The sequence below is a fragment of the Ammodytes marinus genome, assembly GCF_949987685.1.
Source record: "Ammodytes marinus genome assembly, chromosome: 20".
In the NCBI taxonomy this organism is placed as follows: domain Eukaryota; kingdom Metazoa; phylum Chordata; class Actinopteri; order Uranoscopiformes; family Ammodytidae; genus Ammodytes; species Ammodytes marinus.
The window spans coordinates 13,609,065-13,632,024 of NC_137224.1; the positions used below are offsets into that span (position 1 = coordinate 13,609,065).

A 22,960-nucleotide genomic window follows, 5' to 3' on the forward strand; every position below is an offset into this window, starting at 1 on the left:
TCGAACATATAAGTATGTCAATATGTAAGGACACACACACCTTAAAAATCACTATGAGTTGGAAGAATATGGACAAGAAACAAACATATTTTGCGAGTCTTTTAATTTCAACTAGTTTTATTTTCAATAATTTGCTTATATTCTAAACTAAGTTCTAACAAATAAGTAAAAATCTACGTTTCAGAGTGACAAAATAGTTATATAAATATGAATTAAATAGTGAGCAGACATTTTGAGCACTGAAAATCCAATAAATCAGAACATGTGGCATATGTTTTTTTTTAAATTACATGATAGCTAATCCAGCAGTTTCCTTCCACTGGCATGGACTGTACAGAGATCCAACGAATACTTTTCATTCTAATATTTACAGAAACTCTGAGATTAACCAGGCTGCGATTGCGATGACAGAGAAGTGAGCAAGTTAAATGCGGTGATCAGGTGAAAAACATTGTGAAGTTAGTTTAAACTCAAATAAGAATGTAGGCTACCATGGCATATGGAAATGTGTTACAGCAAGATCATTGAAATAATATCGATGAATATACATGTAAGATTTCAAATATTTTGACAAAATGGCACATCGCTAGTTGTCATGGTTTTACAAGGCTTGTGTCCATGTTCTCAATCTGATGCCACTGTAATCCAAACAATGGTAAGACGAAACAAATGAGATGTACCCAGTTCATGCACTGAAATAATACTTTCAGCATATTGCTTAAATATCACAACCCGCAATATAACTGAGGTGAACTATCGAGCAGTCGACTTGTTGCCTATCAACACCGAGCAGGCGACAACAGGTCGACAGCTTCATTATAGACTTCCAGTCCTCCTTAGGCTACAAGTTTGTCATTTACAATTGTGCAAATATAACTCTGAAAACAAAAAACTGCAGAGAAACAACCATGTTAGGGAGGAAAAGCACACAATTGATAACTGTCTGAGTTCCTATAATTACAGTGTATACTCTATGATTAATCTGCATGAGGCATTAAGAAGCAGTGGCTAGGTAGGCAGGGCTCTCCATTGAGGTATTTAATATTTCTGACCAGTGCCAAACATATTCATACATGAAATGGGATGTATAAGGCATAAAAAGAAAATCCAATTTAGTATTTTATATAAGGAACAAAACATAACAGCCTGTTCAGTTTTGCTAGATTTCTGATCTGTGAAAATAAAACACCTCGGGTAACAACAGGCACGTTAGACGTTAAACTTGGCAAGAAAAAAGAAAAACAGAATAAGCAGTTGAACATTTTTCACAGAACATTAGTGGTTCATGAACTCAACAGTGAACATAAAAATGGTTCGTCCTCGTGTATCCATAAAGCCCCAGTTATGTTTGTAGTAATATGTGGCAGAAATTATGTATTTTTCCCACGTTTGTTTGAAAAAACAGTAATTCTTGTTGATTCATAGTATGTGAGGGTATATAATATTCATGGAGGAAAACTGAATTAATTTCAGCTCACTGTGTAATACTTTTTTCATGGAATAGTTTAATATTTTTTAACCATTTGTGGCTGAGAAAATCAAAAATCAGAAGATGCTTTAAAAATAAATCTCATAATTTAACGGACGATACAAACATTGTGGTTTACAGTGAGAGGTTTGTTCACATTTAACCAGTTGACTTACATATTAGGCACTGGCACCTTAACGTAACTGATGCTTCTCAAAAAGGTGCAAGCTGTGTCATACAGCGTGGGGCTGCAACCAAACGGTGTAACTTGTTACATGCACTATATTATTGAAGTGTTGAAATGGCACGAGTGAAAATAAAATGCTATGCTCTGGTCATAAACTTTCTACAATGTTTTACACATCAGGTGTGCTCCTTTTGAAGGTTTACTCTGTGTGCTGCCAATGGCCCTAATGGGGCTCTGCTTATTCATTCCTGCCTGTTGTAAATGAGAATGAAGAGAATACAAATTGGCCGACCAAGTTCCTTAAAGGCTACATGAGTTTTAGAAGACAGTTTATACAACATTCATAAAAAGTTTTCCCAATAAAATATGCACATAAAATGACAGGAATAAATTAATAAATACATCCATTTTAGCATACAATGTCACTCAACGGGAATATTATTAGCAGTAGGACTATTTACTTGATAATATGATTTCAGTAAATCACTCTGCAAATCACCTTTGGACACACCCAGAGGTATTTGACTTAATAACCGGCTTGCCCTATGTAAAATCCCAAAGGAACGTGAGCAGTCCGTATGACACTGACTGCAAAGCTGACAAAAAGGATTCAGAGATAAATATAGTTTGTATATTTTGTTTCCTAAGGAACTTACAGAGGCACTGAACATAATTATACATAGAAAGAGAGGAGAGTACTGTCTTACAAAAACATCAGTGTTATTGTTCTTACATGGACCTGGGCTTCACCTTTCTGTTCACTTTGGTTGGTTATTTCTTATTCATGGAGGAATGAGCAGCGACTGATATTTTCATCGCACACCCTGCATTCTGGGACCTTGCGTATTCATAGGAAACCTTCAGGCCTTATCAAAAGTGCACCGATAAACCCACTGGAGACTTTTCAGTCACGTTGCCGAGGTAACACTGGAAGTCCGTAATGAAGTGTGCATGTCTGCAAAGGAGATTCTATTAGGACCAAGGAGCACTTAATGAAAATAAAAATACTGTTTTACAATTACTGATAGAGGGATTATTAACAAATAAATAAAGAGGACCACCGGCCCTTTTCTGTAGTACACTCTAGAATCTGACCTCAAAGGAAAGACCCCATGTCCAAGTCCATAAACGTGTTAGCGTCCATGCTAAAAGAGGAGTCATAGGTCTGGGAGTTCTGGTGCATCTTCTGATGGTGCCGCAGGTTGGACTTGCTGGAAAAGCTCTTGTCGCACAGCAGGCAGGCAAAGGGCTTCTCTTTGGTGTGGATTCGCCTGTGACATATGAGCTGAGTGGACACGCGGAACGCCTTTCCGCATTCCAGACACTGGTAGCGCTTGGGCTCAGTGTGGATGCGGCGGTGGTTCTTGAGAGCCATCAGGTTGGTGAACTCTTTCTGGCAGACGGAGCAGAAGAAGGAGCCTGTCTTGTGGCTGTTCTTGTGGTTGAGGAGGGATCCTGCGTGGCGGTAGGTGCGGCCGCAGTGCTCGCAGACGTGGCTCTTCTCATCTGTCCCAGAGGAGTCCTTCTCTCTCTTCTGTAGATAAGTGACGCTTCCTGGTATATGGGACAAAGGTGGTGGAACCTGCTTGGGCATCCCATCCATCCCCACGGTCTGATTTATTCCTGAGTCCCAGCAGATGTTGTTGCCTGGTGGTCCGGCCACACCTTGTTGATAGGGGTCCTGAGCCCTGTGGTGCAGGTCTTGGTGCTGCTGGTAGCTGGCTGTGTTATGAAAGCTCTGCTGATCCTTGGAGTGCACCTCCATGTGGCTCTGCAGGTGTTCCAGCAGACAGAATGTCTTACCACACTCGGGGCAGCAGTGACGCCTCATCTGGGAGTGGATCTGTAGAGTGAGAGGGTCAGGAAAGGTCTGGAGACATAAGGTACAGTGGTGGAGGTTTTCGGAGTGTGTCTTTTTATGGTTGAGGAGAGAGCCAGCGTGGCGGTAGGAGCGCCCACACAAGTCACACCTGCAGCAGGGATATGTTCATATTAAATACCTAATATTGCACTGAAACTTAAATCATTTAAATAAGGCTGAATTAATGATCAATGCATGATTATTAATTACTGTAATCAAACATTATGTAAAAAAATAATAGCCTTTTTTAACGTATTCTAATGAAGATATGTACTAAGCAGGACAATTCACAGTTGAAAAAAATAAACTTCTCTGTGCTCTCTGGTGAAAAAACTAAATCAAACTTATCTTTGGCACATCTATGCTGCACTTACTGGTAACTTATCAGCCAACATATGCACCAATACAGATATATCCACAATAAGGCTTATGTTAAGGCCAATATGTTGGCCTGCTAAATATATCAATATGAGTAATAGATGAGGCAAGTTACATACTTGGTTCACGATGAGACAGTTACTCACATAAAGCACTTGTCCCCCCTCTCTGACTGCTGGACTCCGGCTCTCAAGGCGTTCTCCTGACCCCTGCGACAGCGATGCCTCTTTAAGCCAGACTTGCCCTGGAAGCTCTTTCCACATGCAGGACAGCTGAAGTGACTGGCCACCTGATTGTGGACCCTCTGGTGGTTGTGCAGGATACTGGCGAGGCGGAAGGCCTTTCCGCATGTAAGACACACATACTTTTTCTTCTGTGTGTGGATGCGTGTGTGATTGCGTAAAGCCATGGGGTTGGTGAAGGGCTTAGAGCAGAATGTGCAACTGAAGTGTCCCTTCTTGTGAGTGTTTTTGTGGTTCAGGAGCGAACCTGCATGGCGGTAGCTACGGTTACATATGTTGCACGTGAAAGGCCGCTCCTCTTTACTTGAACTTTTACGTGTTTGGGGATCACTGCTACCTGACGGTGCATCACAGGTGTGGGCTTTGAGTTGATCAACAGACAGAAAGGCCTGCTTGCATTCCTTACACTTCAAGGCTCTAGATTTTAGGCTCCTCCTTCCCCCGCCACCATCCTTTCCGAGGTCTGCACAAACATGGGCCAATAGCTGCTTCTTTCCCCTAAAGCCTTTGCCACAGTTTTGACAAGAGTGCTTTTTAAATGAAAAGTGGGTGCGCATGTGGTTCTTCATTGCTAGTTGATTGGGGTAGGTGTTGTTGCAAACGGAACAGTAATATTCACCCGTTTTATGGGAGTTCCTGTGGTTTACCAGACTTCCTGCGTGGCGATATGTGCGCCCACACTGGTCGCAGGCGAAAGGTCGTCGGTCGCCTGTGACCTCTGATTTGACTGAGGTCTCACACTTTGTTTGTCCCGCCTTTCTTTCAGGCAGCTTCTTGCAGCGTCGAGAAGAGCTCAATGCCCGACTGGCATTTGGAGTTGAGGACTGCATTCCCCCATCTGACTTGGTCCCATTCATCTGCATGAGGGCTTGGATCTGGTTGTTGAGTTCCTGGATTTTGGCATGGTTCTCTTTGTGCCTTCTCTCGTGATTCAGTAGCTGCTTCTGAATTTTGAAGGCTTTCCCACATTCATCGCAAGTATGCCTGGGGGAGGACAGAAGCCATACAGTTAATTCTGTGTTTGCAAAATAGGTAACAGTCTAAACAAGGAATAGAGCTAAAACAAGTAAATAAGACTCTAAAGCATAGCTTCTTTTGATGAACAATTATTTAAAATTTTCAATAAGCATTATCATTTATTAGTTTGCAGCACAAGAGAAATATGTCAGAATTTGGCAAGCATAAATAATGTGCATTCTTGCTGGAACTCACCTCTTAATATCAAAGTGGGACCTCTGGTGGTTTTTAAGGGCCAACAGGTTGTAGAAGCGTTTCTGGCAGATGAGGCATCTAAATACACCCGTTTTGTGGGACTTTTTGTGGTTAAGGAGGGAGCCGGCGTGTCTGTATGACCGCCCACACTGTTCACACTTATACTGACGATGTTTTGAAACAGTTCCTCTGACCTGCTTTGTGTCTTCATGCTCGGCCGCATCGTTAACTTTAATTTCCTCTTTCCCATGTGCCGACTCATCTCTTCTCTCGGCCTCACAGCCATGATTCTTGAGATGATGGTAGCTGGTGCAAAAGATGCCGCAGCTGCCACATATGATACTCTGTGCTTCCTCCTTGCCTAACGATCCATCGCTGTTGTCCATATGTAAGGCATTACTATTCGCTACCTTGTCCTCGCTGTGTAGAAGCTGATGAGATATCAAGTCCTGCCTGTTGGCAAAACTTTCCCCACATGTGCTACAGATCATCATCTCTCCAATCTCGTCATCTTTCATTTCTTCGTGGGAGGACATAGAGGACGGCCCTGAGCTTGCAGCAGTGCCATTGGACTGTGTGTGCCCTCTCAGATGGCTCCTGAGAGCCCTCATGCTTGTGTAGCTGTTTCCACATATAGAGCACTGATACAGATCTCCATCATCATCCTCCTCCTCCTCCTCCTCCCCCTCGTCTGTGTCATCTCCTCCTCCGCCGCCGTTCAGCTGCTCTTTGCTCATATTGTCATGGAAGTTTTGTTCAAAGTAACTTCGGTCGTGGCTACCATTGAGACCATGGAACTCTTCATCACTCCCTGGATTTCGTATGGCACAGTGACCAATACTGTCCCGGAAATTCATATCTCTGTCAAAGTCACTGTCAACTTGCTGCTGCAGAAGTGGGCAACTGTGAGACTTGATCCCTGCGATATCTGCAAACGTGTCACCACAGTCTGCGCACATGTGCCTCTGCATCAGGTGTTCATTGTGAGGTAGATGCACAGTCATCTCGGGGGGAAAGTCCTGATTAAACTGCTCATGGTACAAAGCTCCATTGCTGCCATCAGCTCCATTCTCCTGATCCATGCCGAGTGCGGGGTGTGTGCCATCCTCCTCCTCCTCCTCCTCCTCTTCCTCCTCCTCTTGAGGGGAGAAGCAGCCCTCCTGGTTATCCAGAGTTAAAGGTTCCGAGGAGAGCCAGTCTCCCTCAGTGGTGAGGCTAAAAGATGACGACTGAGATTTGTGGAGACGAAGATGACTTTTGAGGGCGGCCAAGTGGGGATAACTCTTCCTGCAGATGGAGCACTGGTAAATCCCCACCTGATGTGACCTTTTGTGGTTGATGAGGCTCCCAGAGTGCCGGTAGCTTTTACCGCAGACTTGACACTTGAAAGGACGCTCATCAGAATCTTCAGTTGAAGTCTCTTCCATTTCAGTTTCGTTGTCAGTGTTTTGTGTGTGCGTCTGGGGAGGATTAAGCATGCTTGCATCCATGAATGGAAGTTCTACCTGAGCGCTGTTGGAAGATGGGGTTTGATTATTGGAGCAGTCTGAGTACACATGGCCGTTACTTCCCATCTGCTCCTGTGGCTGATCAAAGCCTCCAAGATTATCTACTGACGATACTGAGGGAACATTATTTATAGGAGATGCATAAAAATTTGACTCGGGCGAAGCAATGCTGTTGTCGTATGATATATTGTGGTTATCTTGAAGCCCAAATGACATAGATGAAGAGTTATGCATTTGGATGTGTTCCTGGAACTCCTCATCATTGGGGAATAGAACCTGACACAAGTGGCAGAAATTCACAGGAGCATCCTGGCTCTGAGGTGAAAACTGGTCCATTGTTGGTGGGCCTGCATATGAGTCACTCATTGAACCAGGGTCCGTCCCGCTCCTTCCTTTGTGACTTCTCTGGTGGCTGTAGAGGGCGGCCATGTTATTGAACTGTTTGAAACACACTGTGCACTCAAACATTCCCATCTGATGAGTCTTTTTATGATTGGTCAGGCTTCGTAGGTGTATGTAGGACTTGTCACATATATCACATCTGAAAGGTCGATTTGCTGCATCATCATTAGTCTCAGATTCTGCATTATAAACTACCTCAGCTTTGTCCTCAGCTGGGCTATTTTCCACAGACATCCCCACACTGGCCGAATGCTCACTGACATGACCATTTTCCATTTCATATGTGGGATATTCCATGTCTACCTTTCTATATGATTGACCTTTCACACGCCTGGCAAGATGAACCTTCTCATGTGTAGTCAGCTGGGTTGACAGACGAAAAGATTTCCCACATTCTTCACACGAGTACTTTTTCTGTGAAGTGTGGCTCCGGAGATGACTCTTCAGGGCCAAAGCATTTGAGTTTTCTTTCCCGCATATGTCACATTCAAAAGAGCCCACTTCGTGTGTCTTTTTGTGGTTTGCTAGGCTACCAGCGTGTCTATAACCACGTCCACACTCATCACATTTAAATTTGCGTTCTTCTTCTTCTTGGAGGTGGGCATCCATGTGCTCCAGCAGATTGGGCATGTTGGGGCATACCATGCCACATTGTTTGCAAGGAAAACCTGTTGTTCTGCCAGGGTCTTGTACGGCCATTACAAGTTAACGATTGAAAGAATTGTGCCAGACACAGAGTGTATGAATACGCTGGAAGGAAAGGCATCAGATGCCTTTGCTGCCCATGTAAAAAGAAGATAGTTCTTTACAGTCAGGTCCAAGGGGTGTCCAGGGAGGTAGCACAGCAGTATATGTTGAGAGCCACTTCCACACTATCAGGAGAGTGACTTGAGTTTAAGAGAATCGGGAAAATTGAGCTGTTGAGGACAGAAGAGATGCAAGTTAGCTGTGGTGAAAAAATTAATGATGCTTGCCACACTATTCTTCAGATGTATTCAATAAGTCATATATAAATGATAGGTAAACACAGAACTTATCACACATAATTCCTACAGCTTGTATTCATCAAATCCGTTAACTTCTCGTCCATATGCTTCACAAGCTTTGATTCCTGAATTAGGTCTGCCAAAAATCGGGCAATTGAATGTTTGAATAAAAGCGTTTCCAGCATCATGTATAGGTTTATATTGACTGAAAAATGTTCACTTAGCTCTAAGGCACCAAGCCTGCTATAGCTGTGCACCCGCGCGCTAACCGGGCTAGCTATGTCAATAGACCGGGAGACCAACGCCTTTATGTACAGATATACCATTGGAAATGGTCGTATTCTCTGACCTCATAAACAGATACACAATAAACGTATGCATCTTCGGCCGATAATAAAGGGGAAGCTGACAGTTTTAACTACGGTTACATTTGTAGAAAAAGAGCAATGGGCTAACGTTAGCGCGCTAGCAGCTAGCATGATGATGGCTAGCTAAACAAACATTGCACCAAAAAGCCAAGAAGTCGTTTTTAAACACGTATACACAACGGCGGCAGATGCGACAAAATAAATACCTGCACCAATATGGATTCAATGGAATCCTCAGATGATGAATGTCCATTCACTATTTAAAACCCTTATTTTTAAGTTATAAGCAGCCCCTATTTTCAATTGTCTTTTTTTTCTTCCATCCCCGTTCCCACATTGCTCTTGTTGCTAGGAAACAGGAAATGTGCAGCAGAGAAATACGTCCCTCTGAATAGAAACTAGGTGGGCAAAAAGCGAAGGTAATACGAACTTCGACGGTTTAGGTATTAACAAAGCTCATTAAGAATGAACATTTAACGCACATAAATCCCAAACCAACCAACTGTCATTCTGCTGCATTTTTCGTAAAACTCATGCAGTGCATTAGCTTTTTTTAGACAGCTAAATTAGCTTACGTTACCATTGACTTACTGAACATTTTCTTCCCTTCCGCTTTGGCACGTTGGTTACCATTAATAAGCAAACTTGATTAGGACTACCAAGCTTTACTTTGTGGCTTCTACTATATTTGTAATGTATCGTATCTTGTTATTTAACTTAATTTATTTTTTTTACCATTAAGCGCATTAAAAGGTTGCACACTTGGCTTGCCGAGAGCTGTCGTCATCATGGTCCTAGAGCCGTCCCACTCCCGCAGGCAGCTAGTCAACAGCAATCACCGTGCCTCTCAGTAAATGCAGTCGTTTAGCTTCACGTTTTTTCACCCATTGTCCATCGACTATTGTTGACCTGATTCGGGTAAGGAAGTTAATTTGTTTCCTCTATACAAAGACGACTAATGTTGGCTAAGTCCATCCCGTATAATCACGGTCATGATGATGGTGGTGACACTGTCGAGGGAACTGGTGCAGCCGGTCCTAAAGCCAGCCATTTTGAGTTAAAGAAATGTTTAGCATGAAAAGCTAGAAAAAACGATTACGTACATGTCGCATCCGGTTGTTAACTCCATCGCATTGACTTGCGATCCTTGTTCCTCGTCTCCCCGCGGGCTTGGGGCTCACGTCCCTCATTCATACACAGCGATCTCTCTCATCTCAGCGCCAACTTCCTCCGGCACCGGTTAGCTTATTGTCCCAGAGGTCCTAATGCCAGCCATTTTGTGATCCTATGTGCACACCCACATATTTCTTTTATTATATTATGTTATAATATTCAGGTTTTTACTCTGGTGTATCATCAGCCACTGTCAGTGACAATCTGTTCGATATTCATATCACAGTCACTGGACTTTGATTTCTGTTAAAACAATCTTTCAGTCTCACATCTGTATGTTGCTAATCGGCAGTTTATTAACATAATTATTACAAAGATATTTTTGATCTAATGTCTTTGCAGATAAAAAGATGGCCTCTCCTCAGCCTGGTAGCCCTACTCCTGCAGAGCAACACACACCTCCTGCACAGGATGAAGAGAGCCAGCAAGAGGAAGAGCTGGTTAGGGATCAGCCTGCAAAAAAACGTGGCAGAGGTAGGCCTCCGAAGGCCAAACCTTCCTTCAAATGCACAGTATGCACCGATGCTTTCAGGAGCTTGTCAGCTCTGCGGAGTCACAAGCTTTCAGCACACGTAAAGGAGCGTCAACAGCAACACTCCTGTTCTCAGTGTGATAAAACATTCTCGAGCAAAGCTCAACTCTCGAAGCATGAGCGCACTCACTTAGCCCAGCGCCCCTTTCAGTGTCCCGACTGTCACAAGGCTTACAAGACGCCCACAGAGCTACGCAACCATAGCCGCTCTCACACAGGGGAGAAACCCTTCGTTTGCACAGAGTGTGGTAAGGCCTTCATGCAAGCAATATGCCTGAGAATCCACATGACACAGCACAGTGGAGAGCGTCCCTACTCGTGCCCTCAGTGCTCTAAGAGCTACCCCACCCTGTCTAAACTGAAGGTGCACATGCGCTCTCACACGGGAGAGAAGCCGTACTTCTGCGCTGAGTGCGGCAAGAGTTTTGCAGACCCTTCTGTGTTCCGAAAACACAGACGGAACCACCAGGGCCACAGGCCGTACGCCTGCGACGAGTGTGGAAAAACGTACACAGAGCTGAAGGACCTGAAAAACCATGAGCGCTCCCACACGGGAGAAAAACCCTACCTGTGCTCAGACTGTGGCAAAGCGTTCTCCCGCTCCTCCTCTCTGGCCTGCCATCAGCGCATTCACTCCCAGAATAAACCTTACCAGTGTGAGCAGTGTGGCAAGGGCTTCACCCAGCTCTCCTCCTACCAGTCTCATCTCCGCACCCACTCTGGTGAGAAGCCATTCCTCTGCCCCCAGTGTGGCAAGATGTTTTCCGACCCATCCAGCTTTCGTCGGCACCAGCGTGCCCACTTGGGTTTCAAGCCCTACCCCTGTGATAAGTGTTCCAAAAGGTTCCGGCAGCCAGCTGATCTGGCCGTGCACGAGCGCGTTCACTCCGGAGAGCGGCCTTACAAATGCCAGAGTTGCGACAAGGCCTTCGTGGCATCCTGGGATCTGCGGCGCCACATGCTCGTCCACACAGGTCTAAGGCCCTTTTCTTGCACCGAGTGCGACAAGTCCTTTGCTGAGCGCTCCAGCCTCAATAAGCACCGTCGTGTGCACTCTGGAGAGAGACCTTTCAAGTGCGAGGAGTGTTTGAAGTCATTTGTGGTGTCTTCAAGCCTGCGCAAACATGAGAGAACTCACCTGGCGGAGCATTCTGAGCAGCAGCAGCAGCAGCAGCAGCAACAACAGCAGGAGACAGAGGTTGGGTCGACCTCAGGCTTCACTGTCCACACAACTCTACCTCAGTTCTCCTGTACTCACTGTGATGCTACATTTGGAAGCTGGGATGAAGTTCAGGCGCATGAACATCTCCACTCCATTGACTCCCCTCCCCTAACTGTTACCAAAATTGTGCCACTGGGCTCACACGTGTGTGAAACCTGCCAGGCGGAGTTTGCACAGCTGGCAGACTTGCAGGAGCACGAGAAGCAGCATCCAAAGCCGAGGCCTCATGTCTGCAGCAGCTGCGGCAAAGGCTTTCTCAACAAATCTGGACTTCGTAAACACCAGAAGATCCACTCCACCAGCAAACCTCACAGCTGTCCCCGCTGCGGGAAAGCCTTTCGGTTTGCTGGCTACCTTCGCAAGCACTTACGGACTCACTCAGACCCTCTCCTGGGCCAGCCCGCCACAGTGTTTGGTGTTTTGTACCCCCAACCGAGCCTTCAAGGCAGCACTGCTTTGGGGGCACAACAGTTAGGGTTAGAGCCTTCCAGGCAGCGCTGCCTCGAGGGCTCAGTTGGGGGCACAAAAATCCATCGAACGCCCGCCACACAGCTCTCCGACCTACACATTATCCACACGGACCCACTTCCCTCTCCTCCAGCCCCTGGTGAGGTGTCTCCCTCCACTGTTGAACCCAGCGCTATTTCCATGACAGTTCCAGCGACTTTACCTGTGACTGCCTTTCAGACTTTGCCAGACTACTTGGTCAAGGATGAGGGAATTTAAACTTTTTTTTTTTACTGTATTGGAATTTTAAACCCAAAATACTTAAGCAGTGGCCTTATATCCTTTGAGAAGACCGGTCTGTTCTAATATTGACAGAAATGTAATTTTTCAAGAGAAAGCTTCCTTCACAAAGTACAAAATACAGTCTCGTTCATGTAACTTGTTTGTGCTTTGTCACCGTGTTTTTTTTTTTATGGCGTGGTATTTTAAAGATGTTACATGTTATGTTTATGTTTTCAAATATACTTACTGTACTATAAGAAGTGTACTATGAAATAGTATCTTTTGTTAACACTTCCTTAAAATGTTGTGTTGCAAACTTTCACGCTGACCACTTAAGAAATCTCACTTAAAATGTTGTGATTTCAGGTAAACATGTTTTTATGAGTTTTAAAAAAAAATACATTTAGTTTTTAAGCTCTTCGGATTCTTTGAAATTACATTTTGGTGGAATGAACAATTTGTAACTGTTACTGTGTATCGCTATCACCATTGATTAAAAGAATGGTTGAGTTAAAAAAAAAAAGCAGAGGTGTTGCTATATATTTAATTGAGGAAATACACTTTTTTATACCAATAATAAAATGTAATCTGTAAAAAAAAAAAAGGGAATTATTTATGTTTCCTCATGTCCAGAACAAACGTGTGTCTGTGTCGTATTTCCCATGAGAACATTCACACAGGGCTGCTTGGGTAGAAGTAAAGTGAGGAAGTCAGCAAATCATGGTAAGACACTAACATATTTTGATGACATTTCTTGCACCCATAAAAGGTTAGCGGGTTGCAGCTTTTAAAAGGTAACACTCTTATCTGCTGCACTTCACTCCCATTTACCATTAAATACAGTACATTAAGAGCCACTTTGCATGCACAAACAGAGCATTCTGTCTGCTGTGACATTTGCAGATGCTTAAATGACTACCTTTTATGCTTAATGCTCTCATGTCAAGTTTTTTGGTTAGATGCATGCACAATGGTGAGATGTAACCACTGCAACGCAGAGGTTATATTGTCTCATTTTCTATTTACTCCACTGTTCACTATCTGTCTAACTTTTAAAGCAATAGTGCGTAACTTCTGTCACTCTTTAGATTCTGAGTAATTTCAACTTTATTCTGAGCAGTAGATTTAACAACTGAAACATTTTGTGGGCACTTCTTGAGGTCCTGCGCCAATGTCAGGGGTGTGACAAGTTTGTAAATGCTGCCATACTGTGAAATACAGAGAGAGTTTTGCGCACTATAGCTTTAAATATCGACAGATAGCTTTTTATTTGTGAAATAATGCTTAAATCTTGAAACAATCCCAATCAGAACTATATTAGCTTATTGTTTTGGAGGTTTACATGCTTTGTGAGATTTGTGTTTTGCTGACACAAGAAAGGATCAAGGTGTTAGCTGCATGATGGTGTTTCTGAGTCAGATTTTTCCTGTATGTTTCAGTCAGCGCAAAAAACACAAACTCAGGCACAGGAACAGTGTCAAACACACCCATGCACACTGTGTGTCAGCAGTTTTTATGTGTAACACAGAAAGGGAAAACTGTTTTCCTAATGATCTTCTCAGATGTTTTATGTTAATATGTTGTAATAGTTTATTTACATTATGAAATATTTGAAGGATGTTCATTCTGCCGGAAAATCAAAGTCAAATGCCAGTATTTTTTCTTGTCACTCATGACTTGAGTTGCTTCCAGCAGCGTTAAAGGGGGGGCTGACAGTTGGCTAGAGTTTCTGTTTATTCTTCAGCGAGATGGACTTCCTGTTGCAATGCTTCATGGTGTAGAGCAGCACTGCGCCAGCGTCTGTTAGAGACTGGTGGGAGGAGAAGAAAGGAAGGTATTTCAGAAAAAGTTCCGCTAAACAGGCAATATTTATAGTTCCAAGCAGTCTCATTTTTTAAAAGACATGACATGAGTTACCTGTGAGTCCGAAATGACAGATTTTCTCTGAAATAAAAAGAAGAGTTCAGTGTTGCAGTGAGGTGATGGAACAATGTGAGGTACAGAAACCTGATTTTAATAAAATACTGTAAAAACACTCACCCTTGTGAAGTTATGTATGTCGTTATATAGTGGCTCCATGGTTTTAACCCAATCTTGGTACGTCTGTTTGTCCTCTGCACTGCGATTATGCTCTCTGCAGACAGAAACACACTCACGTTGAACAGTAGGCTACAGTATTTGCCCAACCTAACATATACTCCACAGCTAGTACATTCACAGCATGCATTCACACACACGCACACACACGCACAGTGTCATTTGAAGAAAAAAGCACAAGTTAAACTCAAAATGACAATATTGAACGAACCAAGAAATTATATATGAAAAAAAAATAAAGAAAAAGGCTTGGGGTCATTACTGATAAACTTTCAAATTTGAAAATGATCTAAAAGAGTTCAACAAATCAGTTTAGCAGAATAATTAGATGGATCTCAAAATTCTATAATGTCAACTAATGACTGAAGAGACAGCCAGCCAGCTCTCACTTTGTCCTGGATTTTGTCTTTTTTTCTATGTAATAAATGTATGCAGCCTCATTAAAGCGATTTGTCAAAGTAGCTCTCTTTCACATGTTGCTGACAAACTGTCGGGCAGAATTTCCTACATCCAACCCCTTCCTGTAACTCACATTGCTCTCTCGATCAGCTTCATCTGCACCTCGCCTTCCCTCCTGGCGTCCAGGAAGCGTCCTCTGACAGCCAGAGCGGCGCTGGCCTGTGACGAGTTGAGCTGAATGATGCCCAGAGACAGAGAAGACAGGGCTGCCGAGCTGAGGAGGAGGAAGGGGCACACTTTCATCATAAGAGCACTTGCCATTGTATAAGCTGTGTAATAATAACACAAAGGGACCACTTTGCAGCCGCATCAGACTGCAAATTGCACGACCTCTGTTCAGTGCATGAGGCAGATGGACTATATTGAGAGGTTTATTTACTGTGACTCAATGTTTTAATGGATGAGGCATGCGATTTACATGGTGCAATCATTTCTGAAAGGTGTGAAGGCTCCGGTATGCCGGCAACAGACAAGTCTCTTTGGATTTTCAGGAGCACTGAAATCGGTATAAAATAGTGCATCTACCTAATTACAGTATTTGTTGTCCTCTGGGTGAGAATGCATTGTGGATTAAAGATGTCACAAGTAAATTAGTTGTTTAAACTTACAAGGAGGCGACAAGCACGCAAACAGTTTAGGACAACAGTGGTGTGCATGTGCATTTGTATTACTATCTTTGTAAAAACAAATTTTAACCTTCATTTTAAACTGTAAAAGTGATGACATTTTTGCACTGTAAAAACATTTTGCCCAGTCCTCGATACTTCAATCGACAGTTTAAAGGTTGAGACTTGGTTCAAAGTTTAAGTTTAGAGTTAGTGTGTGTGTGTGTGTGTTTGTGTAAATCTCAAAAGCACTGTGATTACATGGACATCATGATCACCTGTCATTTGTCACTTCTCGGTCTGAGGTGATCACTCTGAGCATGGTCTGTCCGTTCCTCTGTCTGTACCTGATCTGCAGCTGGATGGACACAGGGCTTCCAGAGATTGGAGCTGACACTGAAATGAAGGAAAGAACAAACATGTTACCTCTTGGACCATGGTAAATATGGTGTAACGGCCTGGCTTGGTTGGCTCAGATAAACCAACTCTGAACCATCTGATGCCCGTCATTCAGAATACAGGCTGCTCCCCTCAGGCAAGTCATCTCAAGGTCAGGCTGAACTGCTGCAGGATTTATTTGTGTCCATTAAATCCGGATGCCTAGCATGAAAGCTAAAACGACCATGGGCTGTGTGCTTACATTAACAGTTTAATATGCTCACACGGCAATAATGCAAACACATTGATGTTTAGCAGGCAACATTTACTAGGATTCATAAGAACTAGCACACAAAAAGTACTGAGGCTGATGGGAGTTAGTTTAGAAGGTATTTAGTAATGACAATGCAAAGTATTGGATTGATTAAAACAAGAAGGTCACCAAAGTAATACAACTGTATCCTGGAGAAATCCTGTAGCTAAAGCCCCAAATTGTAACAATATATTTTTGCAACTCATCCAATAGTCAGAGATGGATATAGAGATAGAGATATTTAAGCCTGGGAAAAAAAAATCCTGACCAACTCAATGACATTGCCTGGAGCTGCACAGCAGGAGCCACTAAAAAAAAATTAAGTGATCTTAGTTTAACAAAGCTATTTCTTACAGACAGAATAATATTTCTTTGTTTGTCTTGACAGTTTGTGCAGGAGGTATCAGCTTTTCTTAGAAAAGTTCAGCATCCAGATGGACATATTCCTCTCATACCAGAAGTGGCAGGACTTTTTCTGTCTTGCAGTGATCTCCAATAAAGACAGTTCAGTTCATGTCTGGTCTGGTGGCATACTAGTTGTGAAAACTCACCTTCTGCATCCTGTTCATTGGCTTCAAACTGGAAGGTGATCTCTGTGTCTGGGCCTACGTTCCCCACCTCTCTGGTCCCTTTGTGTCCGGCCTCCCTCTCTCCTCTCATGTTCCTGCACCAGAGAGAACATCAGCCAATGCTGTGTTACTAATAGGATTTTAAAGTGCATTCATGTGCCAACTAGACCACGAGAATGTGTGGAAATGTTAGTATTCGAGGTATACAAATCGCAGATCTCACAGTGATTGGGGCAGCAGTAACATGACAGTACAATGGGTAGCAATGGTCTTGTTCTCAATGATGTGTTCGAACTCTGGATGCAACCTTTTGGGACTTGCTATGACCACCTACGGGACAACACACAAAGACGACAACATCTGATGAGCCACTGTATGCTAAATGAAAATACAGCAATCGGTATAGTAACAAGATCTCTCTACTTACTTTCCCTCCGGTGCGATCAGCGAGTCTTCCCAGCTCATCCAGCCTGCAGTCTGTTCCCTCTATGGACAGCACAGACACTGTCACACTAATGAAAGAAGGACATTTCATTATGAACGTCAGTACAGCATAGCACACAACACCCCCAGCTTTCTGACCTCTTATTAATATCAGCTCTGGTTTCAGCCTCACAGTTATTTTTTATTGGTAAAGTATGTAAATGTATGTTAATCGTCTGGTCAGCCTTGTTACATTTATTCTAACGCTCGTTCCATTCTTGACATTGACGTGTGAGACATGTACCGACCCCTGTTTGGCAGCATATTCCCCCAGGTCCTGGTAGAAGATGGTAGACGAGAAGAGGGTGCGAGCGTCATTATCCTCGACCTCTAGATTCCCCAAATCTGTGTTGGCCTTCCCATCTGTACAGATAATCACCTTGCAGATCAGGATTGTATTGTTTTCAGGAGAAAAGAGAAAGAGGAAAAATGGAAGTATGATTGCTTCAGGAACATACAGAAATGTATATTCATTATCATCACAAAACTGAACACTTGAAACAGCTTAGAGAGAAAGAGCCTTGTTACTTTTTTTTCTGGTTTTATTATTCATTTATGACTCTACACACCTGCCACAAAGACTGTCACCAAAGCCTACACAGGTTACATCTACAAGGTATTATGTAATAAATGTCAACCGTAAAGGGTCTTTAAAAATGCTAATAAACCAAGCCTACCCTTGACCCTGGCTGTCTGGATGCCACTGCGATCGCCAGGAGAGCAGCCGGGCCGAGAGCCGTGGCCCCATGTTCTTTTAATCTTAATTTGCGAGAGAGAGAGAGAGAGAGAGAGAGAGAGAGAGAGAGAGAGAGAGAGAGAAAAAAAAATTACAACTGTTATTTATAGATTATGTGAGTATTATGTAATGAAGAGAAGAACCAATTGCTTGTACGCCAGTCTCTGCCTTTTCTCTAACCCCATGACTTGTCTCTGTAAGTAGTGCTTGGTGTGTGTGAGTGGAGGGGGACAAGGGTAACTGGATCCAATCTCTTTCAGGTAGTCACTGTCAATCAGCTCAGCACTGCTCAGGTTATGCGACGTGACATTTTCATGTCCGTGCATTGTCACCTGGTAACAGATTAAAAAACAAAGTTATAATCTTTATACAAGTGTATTGTGAACAAGCCTGCGACGTATATGTAGCTGTGCCTGTATCATGATGTACCTCATGGTTGAAGGTGATGAGTCCCACTCGTGTGTGTGGCTGTTGTTCACTTAGTCTCTGAACACACTGCAGCACGGCTTCCTGGACAAACTGGTTTAAATGCAAAGGTTTAAACAATACCATCAGCCTCACAATACCATCTTTGGACAGCTCTTTTGTGCCACTCTATATATAGTAAGTTTTGCCAGTGTTGACTGGGTGTTCCATTTTTGGTGTCAGAAAGTCAAAAGGACAAGTAGAAATAAGAGATAACTCACTTGGAGTCGGGATCTGTGGACAACATGCTCTCCATCTGACACCTTTAAAAAATGGAGAGACTGATCATTATAAAAATACAACCAAATGGTGTGTGTCTTGTGAGTGCTGGCTGTCACCATACAGCCTCACTACAGTGACAGTAAACAGACTAGAGTCGGCACCTGGGAGGTGATGCTCATGGAGCCTGAGATGTCGATGCAGAAGAGCAGCAGATCGTCAGCAGCACACAGGGGCTTTTCATCTGGACGGAGCGAAAAAATGACATCATGGCACCCGGGACGCTGCATTACGCTAGGGGAGCTGGTCTGACAGAAGTAACACGAATTAACCTGTAGGTCAGTGCAAGGAGAGAAGAGACACACATTTTACAAACCATGCTGCAGTCTGTATCCATCAAAACAATCCCCACAATTATCCATTGTGTTATTATCTTATGATCTGTAACGGTAATGCTTGACTGCCACTAAAGTTTTTTTTTTCTTTCATGCATTGTATTTCCCTGTAGAGTAGTGATGACAAGGAGATTTAGGGTTATTATTCACGTTTGGAATCAATTGCACTTGCTCGTGTGACCACTTATCAGTTTGAGAGGAAAGGTCAAGTGAAATGCAGCATGTAATTACCACATTGTCGTAGGAGGAGTCCGGCGCCGAGCCACAGCGGGAGCAGGACGCAGCTTCTCCTCGTATGGTCTGCACTGGAAACATGCAAATAGCCTGGTCATCATAAGCCAGCCAGACCGGGCTGAAAATTAAACTAGACGGCCGATAGTGAAGATTTTACGGTGATGATAAAGGTTTACTGACCTCTTTCCTCTGAGAGTAATTTTCCTAAACTGACAAGGACCACGTTAGGATTCCCGACCAGAGGCGCCTTGTCTGCTGAGCCTGAGTCGGAAACAACGTGAGCGTGAGAATAAAATAAGCATTTTGATGGTGTAATAAACAAGCCTAATGGGTGTGTGAAAGTGTTTCAATTACCTTTAGGTGATGAGACAGGCGGGTCTGAAGGGTAATTCTGAGGTGATGACGGAGATGAATGGGGTGTGGGTAACAGCAACAGATATTCCGGTTCTAACATTAACCTCATGAATGAAGGCCTCGGAGGAAGAGATGGCACTGAGGGTTTGAGAGCAGAACAGAATGAATTTGGGATGATCCGTCTATTTGATCAAAACAGCTTCAAATCTAGGAAATATAGTTTGTTAATGAATAAAAAATAAATGCAAAGAGAACAAAACAGCTATCCGTTTACCTGATGCATGGGACGACCCATTGCTGGTTTCAGCCGGCAGCTTCACCTGGCCCCTCGTGCCTTCTGGAGTACTGTATGAATAGTTTGGGTCCCAGGGATCTGTGTTTAGATCAGGCTCACTTTTAGGGAGGTCATAGCAGGTAAACGTACGACTGCTAGGAATGGGGGAAGGTAGAGGTGGGCTTTTCTCCGCAGGTTTCATGTGTGGTGGAAGAAGAGCTGGATGAAGCAGATAGGAGCAGTGTGTTAAAAGAACAATTCACCCAAACTATAGAAGACTGTTGTTCATTTGGCAGGCAGATCAACGCAATGCCTACATAACAGTGGGGGGGAAATCAAACACAGGGATTTACCACCCCACAGCTCAATCGCATCAAGTATCAAACTATAAGCTTAAAGGACTAGTTCAACAAAAGCACAACTTCCCTCCCTTGTTTTGAGCAAAACCACTGACATTAAACTTTTTATGGACAAAACACAACAACTGATATAACAGAAGCTAACTTTGCTGTCTCTGGTGGCCCTCAGTGGAGTTTGACTAAGAGGATAACACTGAATTGTGGGGTGAATTACTCCTTTAAGATCCATTTAAGGTATCCAACATAGTACTGTGTGTATATTAGAATGAAGGCTACGTCAACACTTATATTTCCACATTCACAGTACCTGTTTTTTGTGAAGATGTCTGCTGAGGAGCTGATAAAGGACTACTGATGTAAGGACCTGCCCCAGGTATATTGTGAAATGCTGTGTTTTCGTAGAAGGGAGTGGGCTTCTCAACCTTCACCTCCCTGCTCTTTTCCAACTGCTCAATCATCTTTGGGGGTGATGAGAGGGACTTCTGTGATCCTGCTTCTGTGGTGTTAGTCGGTGGAGGAGGGGGAGGACAGCGAGGACGCATCCGGTTAGCAGGAGGGAGAAGGGCTAAAAACATAGGGGAAGAAAAGTTTTATAAATCTACTGTATATCTATATATACTGTACATAGATATACTACTACATACAGTATACATACATATATAAATATATATATACATATATAAAATACACACACACACACACACACACACACACACACACACACACACACACACACACACACACACACACACACACACACACACACACACAGTAGCTGTTAATTTAACATTTTCTTGAGAAAGGAAAATGTAATGAGTGCTGAAAACACAAGCGGCAAAGTAATGAACTTTGTTCTACAACATGACTCTAACTGAGCAGAGCAAGGAATATTTTCTCTGACAGGAGAAAGATTGTGTGATTGCATGATACATAATGGTACTTTACAGTCACCCAAAAAGTTCTGATGAAAGGAAACATCAACCTGCGTGGACTTGTCTCAGCAATTGCCGCTATTCAAAACAAATGAGTGGCTATTTTGTGATTAAGTATTGGCCTTCTTTAATCTGTCTCTCAGCTTATAACACTTAATCACTTCCCACATTTCCCAGAAGCCCTTTTTGATGTCCTCCCACAGTGGTTAAAGTGGTGATGCTCATCAACTTTCAATAGTCTTACTTTAACTGCAGCATGGATAACCCTGTCAAGGGATACACATAGCCTACTAAACATCATTCTGTCATGAACAAGAACTTCTCCCCAGTCCATGAGGCTGATATAACAGAGCTGAGTTTGGGGGTAACTAACGGGATAACTAGGATGCGTAGTATGCCCTTCAAAATAAAAGCGCAGCAAAAAAAAGAAAAATCCACGACACACTCAAAATTGTCCCGTGACCCACCCACCAGTTAAGAACAACTGCTCTTGGAAATGGACCTGACATAAGGTGATAGATGCAAAGTAGATACCTGATAGTCCATTTGGTGGATCCTTTAAACTAGTGAAGCAACAAAGAAGCTATTTGTATCCGACACTTAAATCTAATGTGTCCTGTTGCCGTCCCCTTAAGCTGCATTGCAAATATCTGTTTCTCTGACTCGTGATCTGTGCTTTTGAGAAAATAATCAACTAAACAGCATAGATCAAAGATATATATCCAGTTAGTACCAGGGAGAGTTTGAAGTTAATCAAACCTGAGCGTTTGAAGACGATGGCATTGGATTGCTTGCCGTCCTTCTGAGTCACCGATGGCGGCACATAAACAAACCCACAGGCAAATTCCATTGTGTGTACCTGCCTGTGGGAAGAAATACATCACTATTCACAATGAGGCTATTAGCTTCCTTACCACAAACTACACATGATTACAATCCAGTCCAAATTAACTGTAGGCTACTTGCCAATCCAGCCAACATGTAAACAAAAAATAAGTAAATATAAGACACTTACACATGCGTAGTCCTTTGAATGTGACTTTACAGTAGACTATCATAAACATGAAACCCTCCCAGGTTAATCCGAAATGCCTAGACTCCTGTGTGACGTTTACACTAGTAGTTGGACCTGTTGGACATCTTGTCCAACAGGTTTCTTTCCTCTATGCTTAGTGGTCCGTGCAGGTTAGTCAGAGATGTATCTGCATATTGCACAAGTTAAACATTTGGTGAAGGTAGATAAAATGGGTGGAAGAATTGTATAACAGGGCAGTAAAAAGTCAGAGGTCAAGATGACTCATATGGATAATGACCTTTCAAAGTAAAAGTATGTTCAATTCAATTCAGCTTATTAAAGAAGGGGACAGTGCAAAATAATAAAACACTTGAATAAAATAGGTATGAAATGCAGGAGTGAGCTAAAAGTATACTTTATATGTGTAGACCCTTCAACGACCATCCTTTGATACTATCTTCTGTACATGGAACATACTGTAGTAAAACAATATGATTTTTTTTCTTGTCTTTGTACATTTTCTTACAGTATTTACTACTATTAAATACTTTTTAAATATTTGAAAGTTGTGGCACATAGCCACACATGTATTTTTTATAATTGTAAAATTGTAATTTTTGTTATATATATTATTGTTTATCTAGAACTTGGTCTTTTGTGCTAAAAAACATAAAAAAAAGTACACAGCCATGTAAAACCTTCTGTGAGGGTACTTTGAGCTGAAAAGGTAACACGCACATAACCACAGTGCTGACATGTTGAGGAGGTGCCATATATACCTGTTTGACCATTGTGGTTTTGTCAT

General features: G+C 42.9%; 3 protein-coding genes across 6 annotated transcripts; 1 reads left to right on the top strand and 2 right to left on the bottom strand.

The window, feature by feature from the left end:
* Positions 1-138: 138 nt before the first annotated feature.
* znf646 (zinc finger protein 646) lies at positions 139-9,798 on the bottom strand. 4 transcript variants are annotated; one of them, XM_080049195.1, is made up of 4 exons: positions 9,716-9,798; positions 5,349-8,175; positions 4,041-5,120; positions 139-3,625 (listed from the first exon to the last, which is right to left on the bottom strand). In XM_080049195.1, exons 2-4 carry the CDS (start codon positions 7,955-7,957, stop codon positions 2,752-2,754), a joined length of 4,563 nt encoding a protein of 1,520 aa, XP_079905321.1. In that variant the 5' UTR covers positions 7,958-8,175; positions 9,716-9,798; the 3' UTR covers positions 139-2,751. The 4 variants fall into 4 exon arrangements, with proteins under 4 accessions (XP_079905321.1, XP_079905320.1, XP_079905323.1 ...); XM_080049194.1 differs by lacking the exon at positions 9,716-9,798 and adding an exon at positions 8,819-8,940; XM_080049197.1 differs by lacking the exon at positions 9,716-9,798 and adding an exon at positions 8,819-8,940 and having other exon boundaries at positions 3,464-3,525; positions 4,014-5,120.
* On the top strand, positions 9,464-13,300 carry znf668 (zinc finger protein 668). Its single transcript, XM_080049199.1, has 2 exons — positions 9,464-9,530; positions 10,128-13,300. The coding sequence occupies exon 2, from the start codon at positions 10,136-10,138 to the stop codon at positions 12,263-12,265; it is 2,130 nt and encodes a 709-aa protein (XP_079905325.1). The 5' UTR covers positions 9,464-9,530; positions 10,128-10,135; the 3' UTR covers positions 12,266-13,300.
* Position 13,301: 1 nt separating this feature from the next.
* LOC307267018 (circularly permutated Ras protein 1-like) lies at positions 13,302-22,218 on the bottom strand. The gene is made up of 21 exons (XM_080049198.1): positions 22,156-22,218; positions 21,900-22,003; positions 20,516-20,773; positions 19,850-20,068; positions 19,576-19,713; positions 19,402-19,482; positions 19,219-19,292; positions 18,757-18,924; positions 18,595-18,636; positions 18,338-18,427; positions 18,089-18,240; positions 17,850-17,931; positions 17,421-17,551; positions 17,117-17,201; positions 16,913-17,019; positions 16,672-16,784; positions 15,708-15,825; positions 14,898-15,038; positions 14,309-14,402; positions 14,186-14,212; positions 13,302-14,078 (listed from the first exon to the last, which is right to left on the bottom strand). The coding sequence occupies exons 2-21, from the start codon at positions 21,988-21,990 to the stop codon at positions 13,989-13,991; spliced, it is 2,301 nt and encodes a 766-aa protein (XP_079905324.1). The 5' UTR covers positions 21,991-22,003; positions 22,156-22,218; the 3' UTR covers positions 13,302-13,988.
* Between the last annotated feature and the right edge of the window lie 742 nt (positions 22,219-22,960).

What these genes read in the sequence shown, in the direction of transcription:
- znf646 (XM_080049195.1), bottom strand. Translation starts at nt 7,957, where the DNA reads ATGGCCGTACAAGACCCTGGCAGAACAACAGGTTTTCCTTGCAAACAA. An exon ending in TCCCACTTTGATATTAAGAG is followed by an intron (nt 5,121 to 5,348) that starts GTGAGTTCCAGC and finishes GTCCTCCCCCAG; the next exon opens with GCATACTTGCGATGAATGTG. An exon ending in AGGGGGGACAAGTGCTTTAT is followed by an intron (nt 3,626 to 4,040) that starts GTGAGTAACTGT and finishes TCCCTGCTGCAG; the next exon opens with GTGTGACTTGTGTGGGCGCT.
- znf668 (XM_080049199.1), top strand. Translation starts at nt 10,136, where the DNA reads ATGGCCTCTCCTCAGCCTGGTAGCCCTACTCCTGCAGAGCAACACACA.
- LOC307267018 (XM_080049198.1), bottom strand. Translation starts at nt 21,990, where the DNA reads ATGGAATTTGCCTGTGGGTTTGTTTATGTGCCGCCATCGGTGACTCAG. An exon ending in ACTCCTCCTACGACAATGTG is followed by an intron (nt 18,925 to 19,218) that starts GTAATTACATGC and finishes ACTGACCTACAG; the next exon opens with GTTAATTCGTGTTACTTCTG. An exon ending in CTGATCGCACCGGAGGGAAA is followed by an intron (nt 17,020 to 17,116) that starts GTAAGTAGAGAG and finishes GTTGTCCCGTAG; the next exon opens with GTGGTCATAGCAAGTCCCAA.